General features: G+C 36.0%; 1 protein-coding gene, 1 long non-coding RNA gene and 1 pseudogene across 2 annotated transcripts in view; 1 reads left to right on the top strand and 2 right to left on the bottom strand.

Annotated features, from left to right (window-relative positions):
* Window positions 1-19,830, bottom strand: part of LOC114106410 (zinc finger protein ZFP2) — a 60,151-nt gene that overhangs the window by 27,509 nt on the left and 12,812 nt on the right. The window contains exon 5 of the mRNA XM_027953327.3: window positions 16,642-18,148. Within this exon, the coding sequence (XP_027809128.2) occupies window positions 16,642-18,148 (1,507 nt within the window). The remainder of the gene's footprint in view (window positions 1-16,641; window positions 18,149-19,830) is intronic.
* The window catches only part of LOC114106412 (uncharacterized), a 43,859-nt gene that overhangs the window by 2,144 nt on the left and 21,885 nt on the right, over window positions 1-19,830 (top strand). The window lies entirely within an intron of this gene.
* Window positions 10,781-12,123, bottom strand: LOC139705810 (small ribosomal subunit protein eS6 pseudogene; annotated as a pseudogene).

The following is a 19,830-nucleotide window of genomic DNA, read 5'->3' on the forward strand; positions in this document are numbered from 1 at the left end:
CTGCCTTGGAAAAGGACACTTCATGATAACACTTGCAAGTGTTTTATTGTCTTTGTTCTGCACCTGTGACCTATTTATAAAATTTCTGTACATGGTCCTTGGTCATGAAGTTCAAGTTGTAATGGTTAAGGAATGATGTCAAATTTACTATAAAGAGCCCCCTGTAACCCTAGCTCAGGGCCCAGAATTTCAGAGCACTACCTTTCTGGGTCCCCCAGAGTTCTCCAATCCTTTCAGTGGTGCTTGGTCTCTAGCTAAGCACGATTTCCATAATAAATCCAAATCTATCAATAATTATTAGATATTCACATAGAATGAACTTACCAGTTAAAAGAAAAATATTGTCAGATAATATTTTTAAAACTCTAGCTCCAGTAAGGATACACAAATCTTGAAAGTCAAAGGTCAGATTCTCAAGACTAGGCATGGGTAGCATGGATGAGGCACTGGGTTTGATCTTTAGCACCACATGAAAACAAATAAATAAAATAAAGGTAAAATTCTTATAAAAAAAAGACTAGACATGGAATCTCCAAGTTATAACCACTCTTCAATATTAATTATAAAGAATTAAAGTCTGCGTACTGCATCAATACTTGCATACTCATGTTTATAGCAGCATAATTCATTATAGCCAAACCATGGAAACAGTCTAGGTGCCATCCACAGATTAATGGATGAAGAAAATGTGGTATCTATACACAGTGGAGTTTTATTCCACCATAAAGAAAAAATGAAATTATGCCATCTTCAAGAAAATGGATGGAACTTGAGACCATTGTGTTAAGCAAAATAAACCAAACTCAGACGATCAAAGGTCATATGCTTTCTCTCATATGTGGATGCTAGAGAGGAAAAAGGATAAGAAAGGTGGGATGATCGCACATAATTGGAAAACAAAGGGAAATTAATAGAATAGAGGAAAGGGACAGGGGTGGGAAAAGGGGAGGGAGGATGAAGTGCTTAAGAAGGATACTGGCCAAATTATATTGTTATATTGTGTGCATGTATGAATTTGTAACAATGAATTCCACCCATTATGTACAACTTTAATGCACCATAAAATAAATGTGGAGGGAAAAAGTCAAGGGTAGGAAAAAGATATGCCAAATATTAACATGGAAAGTTATATAGCTACATTTAATTCAAAGTAAGACAAAATATTTCTAGAGGTAGAGAAGGAAATTAAAAATGTTAAAAAGATTAATTTACCAGGGAATGAAAATATTCATAAACTTTTATACATTTAATAATGTAACTTCAAAGAAAAAGTTGGTAGAACTACAAAGAGAACTAACAAATATAACAGAGTTATTTTAAACCTATCTTTCTCATTATTTGACAGAAAAGATGATAAAAGAATGATCATTGGCCAGGAGAGGTGGTACACTCCTGTAAACCCAGTGGCTCAGGAGGCTGAGGCAGGAGGATCATGAGTTCAAAGCCAGCCTTAGCAAGTTAGCAAGGCCCTAATCAATCTAGCAAGATTCTTTTCTTTCAATTCCTGGTATTAAAAAAAAAAATCACTGAAGATATGGGATATTGGAAGAGCAAATTATCAAACTTGATGTAGTAATGATGTAGACTATTCCATTTCAAAATTTGAAAAGTCATATTTTAAGCACATATTTATAAAAAATGATCTCATAATAGTTCAAAGGTAACCCAAACATATTTCAAAGAACTGGTACCATATAGGCCATGTTTTTTTGACAACAATGCAAATAAGTTAGGCATTTTTAAAAAGACTAGAAACAAATAAAGGGAATATTTAGAGGAAACTATGGAGCTTTCGAAGTATTACATTAAAGAAAATAAAGCAGGTTGGATAAAACACTCATCTATTTTGTTTCCTCCCATTGCCCACTGTGGAAGTTCAGGACACACTACTTCAAAATATGGTACCTTGGTATTTGTGAAAACATCAAAATCAAGAAGGCACTCACACCTTCTCCCCTGAAGCAGGTCATAAAACGCAAGAAGGAATTTCTGACTTTCCCCTGAATCAGATCATAAGGTTCTCACGTATGAGATGTGTCTTACTTTATATTTTCTTTTGTTGGGATGTTTGAAGTTTGAGCTGCTTTCCTGTCAAGACTATTATCCATGTAAATGACAAACACCAAAATAATATAGCCTGGGAATTGGGAATGAAGAGAAAAGCAGCACATTGATTCTTTCCCAGTGACAGAACAATCCCTAGAAAGGAAGCCAAAGTATCGATCCTTCCCCAAATAGATCCTTTCTCAGTGCCAGTACAATGGGACCCTGAAGAGAAAGAGATAAGCTATGAATGCTGACCCCAGACCCTCCATTCTTCTTCAAAGCAATGAACCTTCTTTTTTCCTTTTTCTCAAAATGGTGTCCTCCTTATTGGATTGGCATCAGGGAAAAGGACTGAGCTTTCAGCAACAAATCTGGCACCCCAGATGGGACCCAAAAGCAGCCCCTGCTCTTTAAAATATTGCTCAGTAAAAACAAATTTTCAAATTCTCACCAACCAGTTTCCTAAGTGCTTAAAACTGACCACTGACCACAGACTCCCTCTCATTTCATCAAATTAGACAGACCCTGGATTCCTAAGTGCCCCAAACTGACAAGCCCATTAATTAAGTCACCTCTCAGTATAACCCATATAAGCCCAATCCCTTTCCTTGTCCAGTGGCTCCTTTTCCAGCAGAAAAATGGCTCCACCAGCATCACCTCATTCCTGCATAAAACTTGGTCCCTGAATAAACAGCCAATCCATGAAGTTTGCATCTAGCCCAGTCTTTTGGGGCTAACAAATACCACCACCAACATTTTGGTAAATGGATGCTATTTTCTTGGCATACCTGAAAAATCTCCAGTCAGAATAAGAGAGATAAGTGGCAATCTGATTTTACACGTTCAGAAATCTGACATAGAAATACAAATACCAGGTACAATACCAGTCCTGGAACCCAAGATGAGGGGTGGCATTAAAATACATATAGTTCCATTTGTCTAGTTTTATGCTTGTTGTCTGTGCTTTTGGTGTTGCATCCAAGAAATGATTACTAAATCTAATATTATGAACCTTTTGTCCATGTTTTCTTCTGTAGATTTTGAAGTCAGGTCTTCTTTTTATGAACTTAGTCCAGTTAAAAAAAAAATTTTTTTTGGTATCAGGGGTTGAATACAGGGGTGCTTAACCACTGAGCCATGTCCCCAGCCCTCCATTTTTTAAAAATCCTTTTTAGTTATAGATAGACACAATACCTTTATTTGATTTGTTTATTTTTATGTGGTGATGAGGATTGAACCTAGTGCCTCACATGTGCTAGGCAAGCTCTCTACCACTGAGCTACAACCCCAGCCCTACTTGATCCAATTTTACTTAATTTTTATAGATGCAATATAAAGGCACCTCATTATTTTGCATATTATACAATGTTTTCAATAAATACCAATTGTTGGACATCTTGTCACATCTCCATTATGAGGTTTTGACATTTTGAATAAGAATATCAAGGCTCAGTCTTACTCAAAAACAGGTATAAACCTGCCTAAGATAATGTTTTACTTTAACAATATGGCTTTTCAATAGTTTTTTGTATTATTATACAATTTTGAAGGTGGAGTTGGTCTGTCAAAGGTTAAGTATAAGAAAAAAGTGTCAAAAGTAAGTGCAAGAAATTTGTATGTGTACATCTGTCTGCTGTAAAAGTTCCCATCTGTCAGCCCTAGTTTTGGTGATTTTTTTTTTTTTTTGGTACCAGGAAGTAAACTCAGGGGCACTCAACCACTAAGCCACATTCCTAGACCTATTTTGTATTTTATTTAGAGACAAGGTATCACTGAGTTGCTTAGTGCCTCACCATTGCTGAGACTGGCTTTGAACTCCTGCCTCAGCCTCCTGAGCTACTGGGATTACAGGCATGCATCACTTCACCTGGTGGTGATCCTCTCTTGTCTGTTTTTTGTTTTTGTGACTGTTACTGGCCCTTTAAGATATGGGCCATGCTGCATTGATCTTACCAGTAGTCTCTTGAACACAGAGACCTTGGCTGAGCACAGAGACCTGTCTAAGAGAAAGACAATCTACTATAACAAAATCTGACTTTTGAATAGTTTTTCTGGATTATTAAACAATCTTGACATCAAAGTTGGTCTTTCAGGGGTCAAGTATATGAAAGAGATTCTGTATTTGCATGCATTTATGTAGTTGCATGATAAGGGGTCTGAACCATCAGGAACTGAAGGGGCCAAAAGGCACAATCTCTGGTGTGCAAAGACAGTAGGACATGAGAAAAAAGGGTTAAAAAGACTTAAATCTTTTAAACCCATGTCTGGCATTAGTTGGAACAGATGAGATCAGACACCAAAGAATTTATTTGGCTGCAGCCAGGTTCAGAAGGAAAAGCTTTCACTGTAATTTATTAATCCCCCTGAACTCCAACTTCAGGTAGTTTCAGAACTTTATACGCAGTGTGTAGTGGGAGGGCTCAGAAGTTCACAATCTGCAGAAATTCACACAAAAGTAGCTTTTTCTTTCACTGTTCTGGGCAAGTTAACCCTTCAAGGACAGCGCCTGAAAAGGGGACAGCTCCCCCTGCCAGCTGTTACCATGGAGTCCAATTAGTAAAATCTTCTCTTATCTTTGAAAGTAACATCTTCTCTTATCTCTTATGTACACATCTCTGTGAAGCTCCAGCCCAAGGCCAGGGTCCTTGTTAAAGAATCTGTCTCTCTTATCACACTTTGCATTTGCAAACACACTTGCTTGAAAACTTTTACAAACTATTATATACTGTTCCAATACTAGATAATCCATAAATGTTGTAAAAAACTAGTAAAAGAGTGTTCAGTACCTGGAGTGCTGATATCATTCAGGCTGTGGCTAAGTAAGATAGAACAACAGGAAATAGGAAGCTTAACTACATTGAACTCTTTTGTAGAGATTGTTTTGCTGATACGATCAATTATGCTGAAGATTTCTGGAGAAGCTTAATTAAGATTTTCTGTGGAGGAGGGGGTGCCATTACAGATACTCCTAGCACTGTTTCTCAGCCTGGCCCCAGGAAGCCACAGATCATCCCACTGTGGTTAAGGATACTAGCACTAAACTGGCAGAAAACCTGGCCCCAACCCTGCCTTCCAGCCCCTTTTGCCCAAGGAGGATTGAGGCTGCTGCCACAAAGGATGTGGCATAAGGTTTCAGCACTGGGGACACAAATAGGCACCCCATTTGGCCAGGGGCTGGCTATCCATCACCAGTGCAAAAAAAATTCTTGTTATAACAGTATCCCCTTAAATTAAGTGCCTAGGGAAACCAACAGAATAAATAATGCACCCAGAAAAGAAAAAGAAACTAAGGCCAAGCCATGTTTTGAAGGTAGCCTCTGCAAAGGGATCTTCAAGGAAGCCTAAAGAAAAGGAAGGAAAGTGACTCCTCCACTGCATATCAATATTCCCAGTTACTAATAGGGCATTATGGAAAAATGTGGATGTGTAACCGATGTGAATCTGCAATCTGTAGTTGGGGTAAAAATGGCAGTTCATAACCCACTTGAATCTAATGTATGAAATATGATATGTCAAGAGCTTTGTAATGTTTTGAACAACCAATAAAAAAAAATAAAAAAATAAAAATAAAGAAGAGAAAAAAAAAATATTCCCAGTATAAGAAAAAGGCCCAAAAGGAGACTCTGGGTACAATTGACAGTGGGGAACTCACTTAAAGTTGATGCCATCATGATAATATACGGCAGGCAGGTCAGGCTCAAAAATATCCTGTGCTCCAACCCTTTGAATGCCACCTGGGAGAGAAAAAGATAAAGGCACAATGTTAGTATATGCCATATTGTTTGATCATTCTCCTGGGATAAAATTTGTTGTGAAAATTACATGCATAGATAAAATTCACAAGGATTGTTTAAGAATATGAATTTAACAAAGGGTCTGAAACTAAAAAAGATAAAAGAAAGGTATAGTTATGGAAACCTTTTAGTATGGAAAATTAGAGGGTAAAATAAATGTTTTCAGATGAGAAAGTATTTTGTCTGGAAAAGTAAAATTCTTATGTTAAAGTTCAAGATGAAAGAGGACAAAACTAAGGATGTAAAGAAGTTGTGAATGTTTAAGTCACAGAAAATTTGTGGAAGGTAAATATCAAAAAGTGTGTGTTTGTGATTAAATTAGCACAGTCAGTTAAAGTTATTTGGACTTTAATGTACTGATATGAAGCAAAAGCTGAAACATTAATTGGCTTTTATCTGTCAAGATAATTTTTTATTAGGTTTTATTACTTGGGGAAACTATGTCTTAAAGAAATTAGGGTTTGTACCTGTTTTAAAGTCTTAAATAATTACTCTGTAAATGGTTAAATGAACAACTATTATAACAATATAATTAGGTTATAACAATATAATCGACACCATCAATATGTGTGACTAGGTAAGTGTATGCATCTGAAAACTATATCTATCTAAGCCTTATATAAGTGTTATGTACAAGTTAATAAATTGAAAGTTTGTGTAGGTTTACCAGCAAGATAATCAATAAATGCTGTCTTTTATACATGATATCTGACATAGAAAGGTCACACTCTCAACTGAAGACCTGTCTTATATCTGTTTGCCTTGACTAAGTCCACTTCTGATCATTAACACTGTTTCCTAAATGTATAAGAGTTTTAAGACTATTTTTTGATTTTTGTTAACCCATGCAGACTTGTGATTATTGCTACTGTACAGTATGGGTTCTAAATTGTACTTTAAAAATTAAACTTAGTTAAATGTAAAGGTTAAGGGAAGCATTTTGCCAAGTTCTCCAAACTAAAATTTTCTGTAGCAACAGTCTAGGATTTATATAGAAATAACAAATTTGGTTGGTATTTATTCATGTCATTTGATGTTTTATAGCTGGATAAAGTAACCTGTTGTCAATAAGTTATATATACAATTTTGTGTTACTTTTCACACTGAAATTGGAATTTAAATGTATTTTTGGAAGGTAATAAGGAGAACCTGATCTGTTTAAAGGTGACATTGTAAAACATGAAAGAATTTTGCCACTTCTTCCACAAAAAGACAGTGAAAAGTTCTCTTGGCCTTTGATTCATGTTTCAGAAGTAATGTTGTATTATTTGTGAGGAGACCCACCTTACTTGAGATAAGGCTCATCTTTCCACCTTACTCCATGTTAGAATGGCTCCAAAATAGGCTAGACTTCAGCTCATTTAAAGTTGTGTTCCAACATTCAATTTTTGTTGTAAAGACTACTATGATCTCAGAATAAACAGGGGATATAACATATCACTTAGTAAAGGTTTACTAGTTCTAAAATGTTTTTTTTGGGGGGTGAAATCTTTGGCATTTTCAATATATAACATGTCAGGTGTGACAGATACTTTTACTTCTTCCTTTCCAATATGGCTTTTATTTATTTATTTTTTCTTGCTCTGGCTAGAACTCTCAGTACTGTTGACTAGAAGTGGCAAGAGTGGGTATTCTTTCCTTGTTCCCGATCTTGCAAGAAAGGCTTCAGTCTTTTACAATCTTGTCTTTTGCTGTCAGTTTTTCATACATGGCCTGAATTATGTTGAGGCAGTTGCCTTCTTTGCCTAGGTTTTTTTTTTTTTTTTTTTTAGTGTTGCTGTTTAATGAAATGGTGTTAAATTTTGTCAACTGATTTTTCTGCATCAATCAAAATAACTGTGTGGTTTTTGATCTTCTTTCTGTTAATGTGGTATATATATGACCTTCATTGAGTTTTATATATAGAACCAACCTCACATTCCCACATTTATTCCTTCCTTGCTTTTCTGGCTCAGTGGAGTGGTTAGGGTGTGTAAAATGTGAACATTTTTCCTACCCACTTCACTGTGTTTCTTACCTGAGGTGCTGCAACCCCTTAACTAGTTTCTGGCATTCTTACAAAAGCAATTTGGTTCACATTTTAATATTTAGTCAATGTCTCCATGGGAGAATGAAGGTGTGGGGCTTCTTATTCCCTCATCTTGCTGATTTTATTCCTCTGAGCTGGGAATTATTTTATTTCAGCACTTGAAAACTGTTGTGGCTTAATGATTTCTGATGAGAAATCTGCTTCCTTTTTTTAAAGAAAAAGTCACTTTAGAAAAGGTGTCATTTTTCTCTCTTTCCTCCTTCCAGATTTTTCCTTTGACTTTGGTTATCAGAAGTTTTACTTTGAGGTGTTTTGGTGTGGATGTCTTTGGATTTATGATCTGTGAGCTTGCTCAGTGTTCTAAACCTGTAGCTGTATGTCTTTTGCTAAACTTGAGGAATTTTATCCATTAGTATTCCAAACTAATTTATTCTTTTCCCTCTTCCTTCTGAACTAATGATAAAAATATAAATTTTTTTTGTTACACTCCCACAGGTTCCTGAACCTGCCCCCCCCCCAAATTTGTTATTTCTCTGTATTTAAGTTTAATTAATTCCTATTGTTCTACAATGGAATACAATGATGCTTTCCTCTGTCTACTGTTCTGCAATGGGTTTAAAACAGAATATGATACCTATATTTCTTCAGGTAAAAAATTTCCATGTATTTGTCTTTATCTCTTCTGAGACCTTCAATTTCTTTGCTCAGACTTTTGTTTCTAATATATCAATAATTGCTCATTGAAATATTTTCATACTTTATCACCTTTGTTTTTGTCAGATAATTTTAACATCTCTGTCATCAAATTGTCAGTGTCTGCTGATTACCTTTTTAATTTGAGTGATACTTCTGGTTCTTGGTGTAATGAGTGTCTTTTTAACCTTAACATTTTTAGTATTACATTATGAAACTCAGGATCTTATGTGAACTTTTGCTTTCATCTGGTTTGCTTTGATGCTGCTGCAGCAGGAAGAATAGGTACTACCTCATTATAACCAGGTGAAATAGAAGCCCACATCTCCCACTTGTCCTCTAGACACCTGAGGTAAGAATCTCCTGTTTATTGCTTGGTGTGAGTGGGAGTTCAAGCTCCTCACTAGGCCTTTACTGATATTACCATAGTTCAGAGGGGGAAAGAATGCCTTTTTACTGATTCCTATTTTGCTTCTGGTGACACCATGGGGTTGAAATGTGGACACTAGTAAAAGTTTTGACTGTACAGTAGCCTCCGCTGACACTATTCTAGCTGGGAAGTAGTGGGGGCTTATTCTTACTGGTTGGGGTAGAAATCCAGGTCCCCCACAGGGTCTCCACAATTATTAGCAGCATGGGCCAGGTGCCCATTACTAGCCAGTGTGGTCTGGTCTTGGTCTGCTCTGACACTATGCAATTGGGGTTTTATGGCCCATCTTTATAGCCTTGTAGGAGTGGAAGTCTATGCTCTGGACTTGGCCTTTGCTGGTGTGTGGAATGATGGGATCACCTGTGTATTGTTTGCCTAAAAGAGTGGTTATTGTCTAAAAGTTTCTGGTCTCGCTAGATGCACCTTTCTTGGTCTCTAGATAGAAAAAAGAAGCTTTACTGAAGCTTGCTATTTTTTTCTCTTTTCTTGGTGTTTCTGGGATCCCTGTTTTTTCAGCTTAATATCTGATATAGATGAGGCAAAAAGAATCACCAAAATCTTTTTATGCTTATATTATATATGAAGTACAGGGTTTTTAAAAAAGATATATTTAGTAGTAGAAATAGCAAGAAGCACATCATCTGTTTAGTCCATCACCATCTTCCTAAAATAGTTTAATAATTAGGGTGGAAATTTATTTCATAGAGCATAATTTAGTTATTTGAATCCAACAATACACAATAATGTTAGCAACAATAACATAGAAGTAGTACTATTTCTTTATAGTTCTTTGTTTTGTACTACTCACCTTGGTGGTCTTATACAAAAATGCATATAAACATCTAAAATTTTGAGTTTACCCATATCATTAAATCCATAAAGCAGGATACCAAACACCACTATGGAATTTTTGAAGTTGAAGAAGACAGAAATTATGTAACTTGAAACAGAATTCAGGCTAGAAAATACACAGTTCTCTTGATTCTGTTCATTGCTCTCTCACAGAAAATTATTTCTCAAGATTTTTTTTTTTTTTTGGTACTAGGGATTGAACTCAAGGGCACTCAGCCACTGAGCTACATTCCTAGCTCTATTTTGTATTATATTTAGAGACAGGGTCTCACTGAGTTGCTTAGTGCCTCACTTTTGCAGAGGGTGGCTTTGAACTTTCGATCCTCCTGCCTCAGCCTCCTGAGCTTCTGGGATTACAGGTGTGCTCCACTGCACCCAGCTCAGAAAGTTATTTCAAAATAAAAAAAAACCCTTTCATTTTCTATGGGAAATGTTGTTATGTAAAAGTCGATTTTAACAACTTGAGACAGACTGACATACATGATACTCTAGTGAGCTTTTCATCACTGATAAAATACCTGAGAAAATCAGCTGAAAGGAGATTCAGTTTGGTTCACAGCTAGAGGTTTCAGGTCATAGTTGCTTAGTTCCATCACTGTGGGCTTAAGGTGAGGCACCATGTCATGGCAGGGAGCAAGTTGTGGAGTGAATCTGTTCACCTCACATAAGCAAGTAGCAGAGGAGTGGGAGGAAGAGGCCAAAAACACTATACAGTCCCCCAGGGAATGCCCACAAGGAATTACTCTCTTTAACTAGTTCCACCCCATACAACTTTCATCACCTCCTTTTCATTATTAGTCCATTCAGCAATGAATCTATAAGTAGATTAATTCATTGGTGAGATCAGAGCTCTCATGATCAAATCACTCCCAAAAGCCCTACCTCTGAACATGAACCTTTGAGGGAATCCAGATCTCAACCATAACAGATACTGAATTGTTTTGAAGGTCTGATTTTATTTATTTGTTACTTGTAAAAATTCTTACTTTTGACTGGACTCAGATTCAGAAGTGGAAGCTCTCAGAGAGGACAGCCTGCATCTCTTGGAAATCTGTTCCTGGCATTTTTCTTTGGCTTCTTTCACTCTCTTGGCCAAATGTTTGGCATATTCTGCAGTCTTTTTCTTATTCTTCTTAGTACACTGTTTCTTCAATGTTGGTGTTGTAGAGTAATGAGATGATGAATCTTCTGTGCTTTGGTCCTGGGTTTTTTATCTCCCTTGTTTAAGGGTTTTTCTGACAACATATCGGTGGACATCATCTTCCTTAGACTGAAAAGTTTGCAGAATTTATTAGCTCTTTTGGGATTCAGTTGATGAGGCACAGTAGTATTAGTAAGTCCAGGAATATCCTTTTCTCTCTCTTATTACTATTATTACTTTTTACAATAACCAAGTTGAGAATGCTCAGATTGGCATCCACAATACAACCTTGAACAGATTTGTGCTTTCTCTCTCCAGTTTACTTTGGTCTATAACAGGAATGCCCCTTACTCAGCAGCAGGTGAACACAGCCATGAGTCAAGAGATACCCTGCTTCATGGGGAAACCTTGCTTGTCAGTCTCATCACTGATTTGAATCACATAACCCTTCTATGCTTCACCCAGAGTGTTAGCAGCAACTTCTTGGCCATAAGCTTCTTAAAGTATGAAATTTGTGTCCACCCTCCACTTCAATGAGTTTCTGGTAGCCAGTGGCTTGGAAAGATAGTCAGCTTCATCTTGGTACAGCTTCAGATACCAAATTTTATCCTAGGTTTTGAAAGATGATTACATATTGATTTTGAAAAAATAATTATCATATGAGCTTTAATTAAGAATTTTACCAGCTTGGGGTTTGGCAAAATGCCAGACAATTGTCACTAGGAACAGAACTGTATCTTTTCTTCTGAGAACATTTTTTAAAGACTCCCAAACTCCTCCAAGAAGCAATTCTTCCATAAATTTCTCAAGCCAGATTGAACAAATTATCTTTGAAATGACTGACCCATCAGAAATTCTCCTTAAAACATTTGCTCCCCAGAAATAGAGTCAATTAATATTTCCCCTAGGATTATGTCAAACTCTTTCATTTTTAGACTAAAGAAAAACCATTCAAAATATCTCTGACAGCCTAATTTTGGCTTTCATATCAAATAGCATTTTTCTCTTATCAGGAGCACTCTATTCCAGCCATGTGGGTCCCTACAGATGCTGGATTCACTCTTCCTGAGCCTCTCACCACTGCAGTACTCTTGGCCTTGCTTTCCCCTTCCTCTGTGGGTATTGCTATTTCACCCATCCTTCATAATTGGATGGTAAAAATTTATTTCTGCTCTTAAGTTTTTGGAAGACATTCCTGGTAACTTCAATCAGGTTACTACTAGGGAAGAAACCTGATCAATACACACACACACACATACATTACATGATGATACATCATAACGCAAAAGGATTTATCTCAGGAATAGAACATCAAAATTAGGACAATGTAATTCTCTATTAAAATAATGAAGAGAAAAACAATATGATCATTTCAATCAATGCAAAAGATGCATATGACAAAAATACTATTCCCTTTTATGATAAAAACTCAGCACACAGGAGTAATGTCCTTTTTCATAACAAGAGAATGTCCCTTTTCATAACAGATATACATAAATTTCAATTTGTTTGCTAATATATTAAATGGAGAAATACTGAATATTATTTCTATTCAATGTTCTATTGAACCATGCTATGTAGCACTGCAGTGTAAAAAAATAAATAAAAGGTGTTATAATTGGAAAAGAAAAATATAACGTGGTAATCATGTACAGATAACATGGTTGGATAACAAAACTACTAAAAATAAGTAAACGGAGCAAAATTGCAAGATACGAGGCCAATATACAAGTCAGTTGTATTTCTACACACTAGTAAAAAAACAGAGAATGAAGTTGAAAAATACTACTTATAGTAGTACAGAGAGCACGTTATGTCCTCTCATGCCTTCTTGCCACAGTGTATGCTTTTTTCCTTACTTATTTCCTTCTACCTTCATATACCTGTTCCAATCCTACATTTCTTTCCAGTCTCATTTGAGACTTTTCACTCTATTAAAAATGTTCTTTCTCTCTGTCCTTGAGTAGTTCTCAAAGTTTAATTCATCAGCAAATCCTTTCCTTAAAAAAGCTAAAGTAACAGATTTCAAATATGTAAAACTGATAAAAGTGAAGAATTCTTAATGAAACAATAAGGAATTAACTCCTGCTTTCCTTAAAAAGAAAAAAACAAAAACAAAAACAAAACAAACAAACAAACAAAAAAAACAATTCCAGAAGCAAAGATTTGAAGCCACTATGATTAAGTTTTTGTCACCTGAATAGAAAGGGCTGTTAACTGCATCTTTTTTTTTTTTTTTTTTTTGGTACTAGGGATTGAACCCAGTGGTGCTTAACCACTGAGCCACACACCCAGTCCTTTTTCATATTTATTTAGAGACAGGGTCTTGCTGAATTGATTGGGACCTTGCTAAGATGCTGGCTTTGAACTTATGTTCCTCCTGCCTCAGGCTCCTGAATTGCTGGGAATACAGGTGTGCACCATTGCATCTGGCTTGTTAACTGCACCTTAAAAATCGAGACCTTTTCCCTATCTTAGTGAAAATACATCAGCAACCAGAAATTCCTTTACCTCCAATCAAACTGATTTACATTCCCATCTCTCTGTAGACTTCCCCCTTTCATAAAATTAATTTCTTCACCTTTTTGCAGAATTCCCTCATAACATTTCAAAAATGTGTTCTACCCAGTAATGTTTTTTTTTTTTAATACCGGGGATTTAACTCAGGAGGACTCAGCCACTGAGACACATCCCCAGCCCTATTTTGTACTTTATTTACAGAGAGGGTCTCACTGAGTTGCTAAGTGCCTTGCTTTTGCTGAGGCTGGCTTTGAACTCGCAATCTTCCTGCATCAGCCTCCAGAGCTGCTGGGATTATAGGCATGTGCCACCACACCCAGCCTACCTAGTAATATCTTCTTTAATCCACTCCCAATGTGTGTAAATCGTATTGCCTAAGTCATTAAAATAGACATATTCCCTAAATCATTCTTTTCCCTTCATTTAAACTTCCTGAAAGTCTTTAACATGCTATTAGTTCCTCCTTCATATAATAATCTGGCTTCTGTTCACTCTACTGATATTGTACTTGCCAACATCTCCAGTGATCTGCTTAGTTACCAATTTATTCTTTCCTTATTACTTGACTTTAGGATCAACACATGAACTGTGATTCAGTTCTTTTTTGGATACATGTCCTCAATCTTATGGCATTTCTCCTACTTATATAGGACTGCTCCTTTTGATCTTAGCTCAACTCCTCCCATTCCCACCCAACACACCTCCATCAACTTCTATATTTTTTACATAGTTTTATCCATCTCTGTTTCTCACTTTAATCTGTTCACTCTCCTGGCCAATTTCATGCACCATGATTTTCACTACCTACTATATTTTACTCATAATTCTAGTTTTCAAACTCACATTTCCTAAAATTGTGTGCCAAATTTAAAGTACAAAATCAATCTTGATAACTTTCAAATTGCCTGTCTTGGTGCATTGTACCATCATCCACCTGGGTAACAAACCTAACTTACCCTTCTTTTTACTCACCAAACACTATTATTCAATTGCAAGGACTATGCCTTATCTATTCTATACAGTATTAATATTGTCACATATTCTTTACCTCACTGTCTTGTGTTTGGAGACTCATTTACCTATCAAATGACTGTAATGGCCTATGTGACTAAACTTGTTCAGCTGTGTTCAACATTCTAAATTCATCCTTTTGTCGCCATAAATGTCTCCCTTACTTAAAATTTGTGCCATAAAACTCAGGGTAAAATTTAAACTCCTTATTATGACAAATAAGATGTTTTGCTATCTCATTTCTGCTTTCTTCTCAAGATTCAGTCTCATCACTTCTTTTAACAGACTTTCTATAACTGTGCCATGCCACAACTTTGCATATGTGGTTTCCCCTATTTAGAACACTCATTTCACCTTCCAAAGAATCCCTACTATTCTTCCAAATCTGGGCACAGGTATAACTGTTTCTGAGACATCATCTCTGGTCTCTCCAAGCTCCCTTGGTTAGTCTTCATTCCTTTATTCTGCATCCTCCTGTAAACCTCTATTTGTTCTGCAACATAATATCATCACAAATTACCTAGTTCTCTGTGAAAAATCACTTACAATTTTTCATTTGCCGTTTCCTTTAACTTCCAATTTCCTACACAAATTAATGACTTCTTGAAGAGAGCCTGTTTCTTTCAGCCATACAATTTCTAGTGCCCAGGATAGTCCTTGGCCTAAGCCTAGGCATAAACAAATGTAAACCACTTCCAAAGTTCATGTTTTTTTTTTTTTTTTCTTTTGCAGTCTGAAATTGTAAAAACTAGAAGACCTCAAGTGAAAAAATAAACTTTTACTTCATGAAGTGATTCCTTTTCAAGACTTTCCCACTGGTTATAGTTTCTCCCAAATACTGGAATTTTTTTTTTTCCAACTGAGAAATATAGTTTTAATCTTTTTTTTGGGGGGGGGAGGGAGTGAGTATTGAGGATTGAACTCAGGGGCACTCAGCCATGGAGCCACATCCCCAGTCCTATTTTGTATTTTATTTAGAGACAGGGTCTCACTGAGTTGCTTAGTGCTTCACTTTTGCTGAGGCTGGCTTTGAACTTGAGATTCTCCTGCCTCAGCCTCCCAAGTTGCTGGGATTACAGGCATGCACCACCATGCCTGGTATAGCTTTAATCTTGACATGATTGCCAAAACAAACTAAAGTTCTATTTAAATTATCCAGTATCACTGTTCAGAGCATAGCAAGTATGGCTTAATAATAAATACGACCTCAAAGCAACTAAGAAAAATTATTCTGAAAACAAAATTAGGAATTGTGTAGAAATTTAAGAGCCTTTTAGGTGTAGTTTATAAAGTTACCGGAACCAAAAAGGAACATATATTTTTCTTTTCTTTTTTTAAATGATAACCATGCCACTTTGACAGTACATTAGGAAAAGGTGAATTACAGACACTCAGAGGTAGCTCATAGTTTGTTTTCTTCTTTTATTTGGTCCTTTGCTCTAAAAATGCACATATTTTTAAGATCAATTCTTTCCTTTCTTATAAAAGTGTTAGTTGTAATAAATATGCTAGTAGTTTATACAGTTGCTTTTCTAGTGAGAAATTCAGCACCCCTGAACCCAGATGTTTTCCCCCCATATTTACATGTTGCACACTGTATAATGCTGAAAAAGACAGGGTTAAAAAAAGCCCATCTTTTATCTTACAAATGGCTACTATCATGTCAGCAACTGTGAAGTGTCTATGCAGGACATTTTAAAGAGTAAATGACAAATGGCTCAGTGGTGTACATTTGTAATTCCAGCAACTTGGGAGGCTGAGGCAGAATGACTGCCAAATTCAAAACTAGACTGGGCAACATAGTGAAACCTTCTCAAAAAATAGTAGAGCAACCCTTGGTTCAATCCCCAGTATGGCTAAAAAAAAAAAAAGAAAAAGAAAAAGAAAAAGCGAATGACAGGTATGAAAATTTTTCTCATATGATTACATGGCCAAAGTTTAATCCTTGGAATTTATATCTAATGAAGACTCTATCAAAATAGTTTCTTGATATTCCTAATGTTCAATAAATCAATCTTAAGTACATAATCTCTGATAAGCTTTGGTTTAAGGCTTTTAAACATGCAAATCTGCTTTCAAGGAGCCCTCTTCTATATGAATTTTAAAATGATTTGTAAGGGATGACCTCTGGCTAAAGAGTTTCCCACATGCATTACACTCATAAGGTTTCTCTCCAGTATGAATTCTTTGATGTGCAATAAGTGAGGAGCTTTGTCTAAAAGTTTTCCCACATGTGTTACATTTAAAGGGTTTTTCTCCTGTATGAATCCTCTGATGTTGAATAAGAGCTGCACTTTGGCCAAATGACATCCCACATTCCCCACATTGATAGGGTTTCTCTCCAGTATGGATTCTCTGATGATTACTAAGGGATGAGTTACACCTGAATGTTTTCCCACACTCACTGCATTTGTAGGGTCTTTCTCCAGTGTGCATTCTCTGATGCTGAATGAGAGCTGAACTCTGCCTGAAGGCTTTCCCACACACTTTACATTTACAAGGTTTCTCTCCAGTGTGAATTCTTTCATGAATGATAAGTGTTGAATGGGAACTTAAGGCCTTGCCACATTCATTACAATTATATAATTTCTCTCCAGTATGAATTATTCGATGTCTATTGAGTCGTGAAATAGAAGTGAAACCTTTTCCACACTGATTACATCTATAGGGCTTTTCTCCAGTGTGAATTCGTTCATGTTGAATAAGTGATGCACTCTGACTGAAGGCTCTCCCACATTCACCACATTTGAAAGGTTTCTCTCCGGTGTGAATTCTCTGATGATAACGAAGAGATGAACTAGACTTAAAGGTGTTGCCACATTCATTACACAAATAGGACTTCTTTCTGGAATGAATTCTCTGACACCCTGGAAGAGATGTGGATGGCTTCCTACCTGGATTATATCTATTGGGATTTTCTCGAGCATGAATTTTTTGATGCATAAAAAGGCCAGATCTTCTGCTAAAGGATTTACCACATTCTTTACATCTATAGGATTTCTCCACAGTATGGGTTCTTAAGTGCTTACAAAGAGATGCACTATGGCTAAAGGCTTTCCCACATTCTTTACATATGTAGGGTTTCTCGCCAGTATGAGTTCTTTGATGTTGAATAAGACCAGAACTTTGGCTGAAAGCTTTCAAACATTCTTTACATTTAAATAATTTCTCTCCAGTGTGATTTTTCAGATGTTTACGAAGGGATGAATTGTGAATGAAAGCTTTTTCACATCTATTACATTTATAGCGTTTCTCTGCTGTCTTGATTTTTGGTTGGTTAAGTAAATTTGCATTCTGTTTGAAATTATTTCTTTGTATTTCATACGTTAAGGGTGTTCTTTCTCTAGAAATCCTTTGTTTCTTAAATATGACTGATTTTAGGCTGACGTTTTGGCCAAATTCAAAATTTTTATGGCTTTTGTCTATAGTAAGAATTTTCTTATGGGTAACTGAAAATATTTTTAAGCTTTCATTTTTGTCTTGCTGTCTTTTTAACCTGTTTTCAGATATACAGGGTTTTTCTGATATAACGTCCCAGAGTTCATCCCTTTTTAGTCTTTTCCTCCTCAGCCCTTGAAATGTGAAGTCTTTAGTTTGAGTTGACTTTGTGGTTTGAAGACTGCTCTTATATCCTGAAAGAAAAGAAAAGAAAGAAGTTGCCAATGATTAATGTGATTGAGACTAAATTTATACAGGAAATATTAGTGATATCTAAATAAGGGTTTGCTACATGTCTAAAAGACACTAGCAAAAGGTAAAAATAGGAAAATGAATGGTGGCAGATGTATTAGATAAAAACAAAAGCAAAGTGTAAGCTTGTTTACAGAGGGCATGCTTGACAAAATGGAATGGAGAAAATGAACTAGAAGAGGCATATGAGTTGGGAAATGTAGTGTGGTATCTAAAGTCTGTGATGGATCTGTATATCACCTTACTTCTGAAATTATTTCTAATCTTCAAAGTCTTGATTCCCTTTCCTATATGTTAAAACCCCTCTGGAACTGTCAGATTCAGTGTGAATGTTAACTCCTCTTACACCTTTTCATAACACTAAGCTTCAACAATCCATGCCTTTTCTTTATTATAAACAGTGTGCAATTATGTGTCATAACCTAGATGGTATAGATTAATCACTTGATGTGACCCGTTGATGTGGTAAACACAAGATGGATGAGGCTGCTGCCAGGGTAACACAGCCTACTTAAACTTATCTATTTTCACAAGTAAAACACACGGTAAAATAACAATACAAAGCTGGGAGTGGAGCACGTGCAATCCCAGGACTTGGGAGGCTGATGCAGGATTGAAAATTGAAGGACAGCCTTTGTACCTTAGCAAGACCCTGTCACAAAATAAATAACTAAATAAAAAGGGCTAAGAGTACATACAGCTCAGTAAGTACTCTTAGCCAGGTGCAGCTCCCTGGTTTCAGACCTCAGTACTGCCAAATAAAAAATTAAAAAAAAAAAAAAAAAAAGGGTACAATGGCTATGATGTTACTAAGTAGGAAATTTCCTACTCTTTTGTAATCTTATGGAACCAATGTTATGGTCCATCGTTGACCAAAAACATCATTAAATGGTACACAACTCTATTATTATATGTGTATTTAATGGAAAAATATATATCTAGAGATATCAAAAAAGCTTTAAAAAAATCTTGCATTACAGATAATATAAACACGCACAGAAACAGGAAACTGGGGGATATTTCCACATTATGGTAAAATTCACACATACTTTAGCCCTACAGCTAGTACCTTACATAGTAAAGAAACACTAGGTGTATTTCCAATATAATGAAAACCAAGGTGAGAACATCCATTATTTCTCCTACTATTCAATGCTGTAGAAGTATTAATGCAATCAGACATAAGAAATCAATTATAGATATAGGGATGAGTAAAAGGTAAGTGAAACTACCTCCAATTGTTGATGGTATAGCACTAAGCCCCCCAAATCCCAGAGAATTAATGATAAAACTTATTCAGTGAAGTAGAAGCATTTGAAATTGACACACTAATTTAGCATGACTAGATGCCACTAGTACCTTCCTGATAGAACACTCCCATCCAGGTTATCATAAGCAAAAATCTTTCATGACACTGGCAAATGACAAAAGAGCACCTAGTACAGAACCACTGGTATCAATGGAAGAAAAATGACCATGAGTTGATAACTGTTGATATGAATGATGGACAAATGGAGATTCAGTATACTATCTCCTTACTTTTACATATGCTTGAAATTTCCCACATTCAAATTAAAAATTAAGCCTTCTTACACTTTTCTATCTTTCCTTGCAATAGGAGTAA

This window comes from Marmota flaviventris, chromosome 5 (genome assembly GCF_047511675.1).
Source record: "Marmota flaviventris isolate mMarFla1 chromosome 5, mMarFla1.hap1, whole genome shotgun sequence".
NCBI classification, from domain to species: Eukaryota; Metazoa; Chordata; class Mammalia; order Rodentia; family Sciuridae; genus Marmota; species Marmota flaviventris.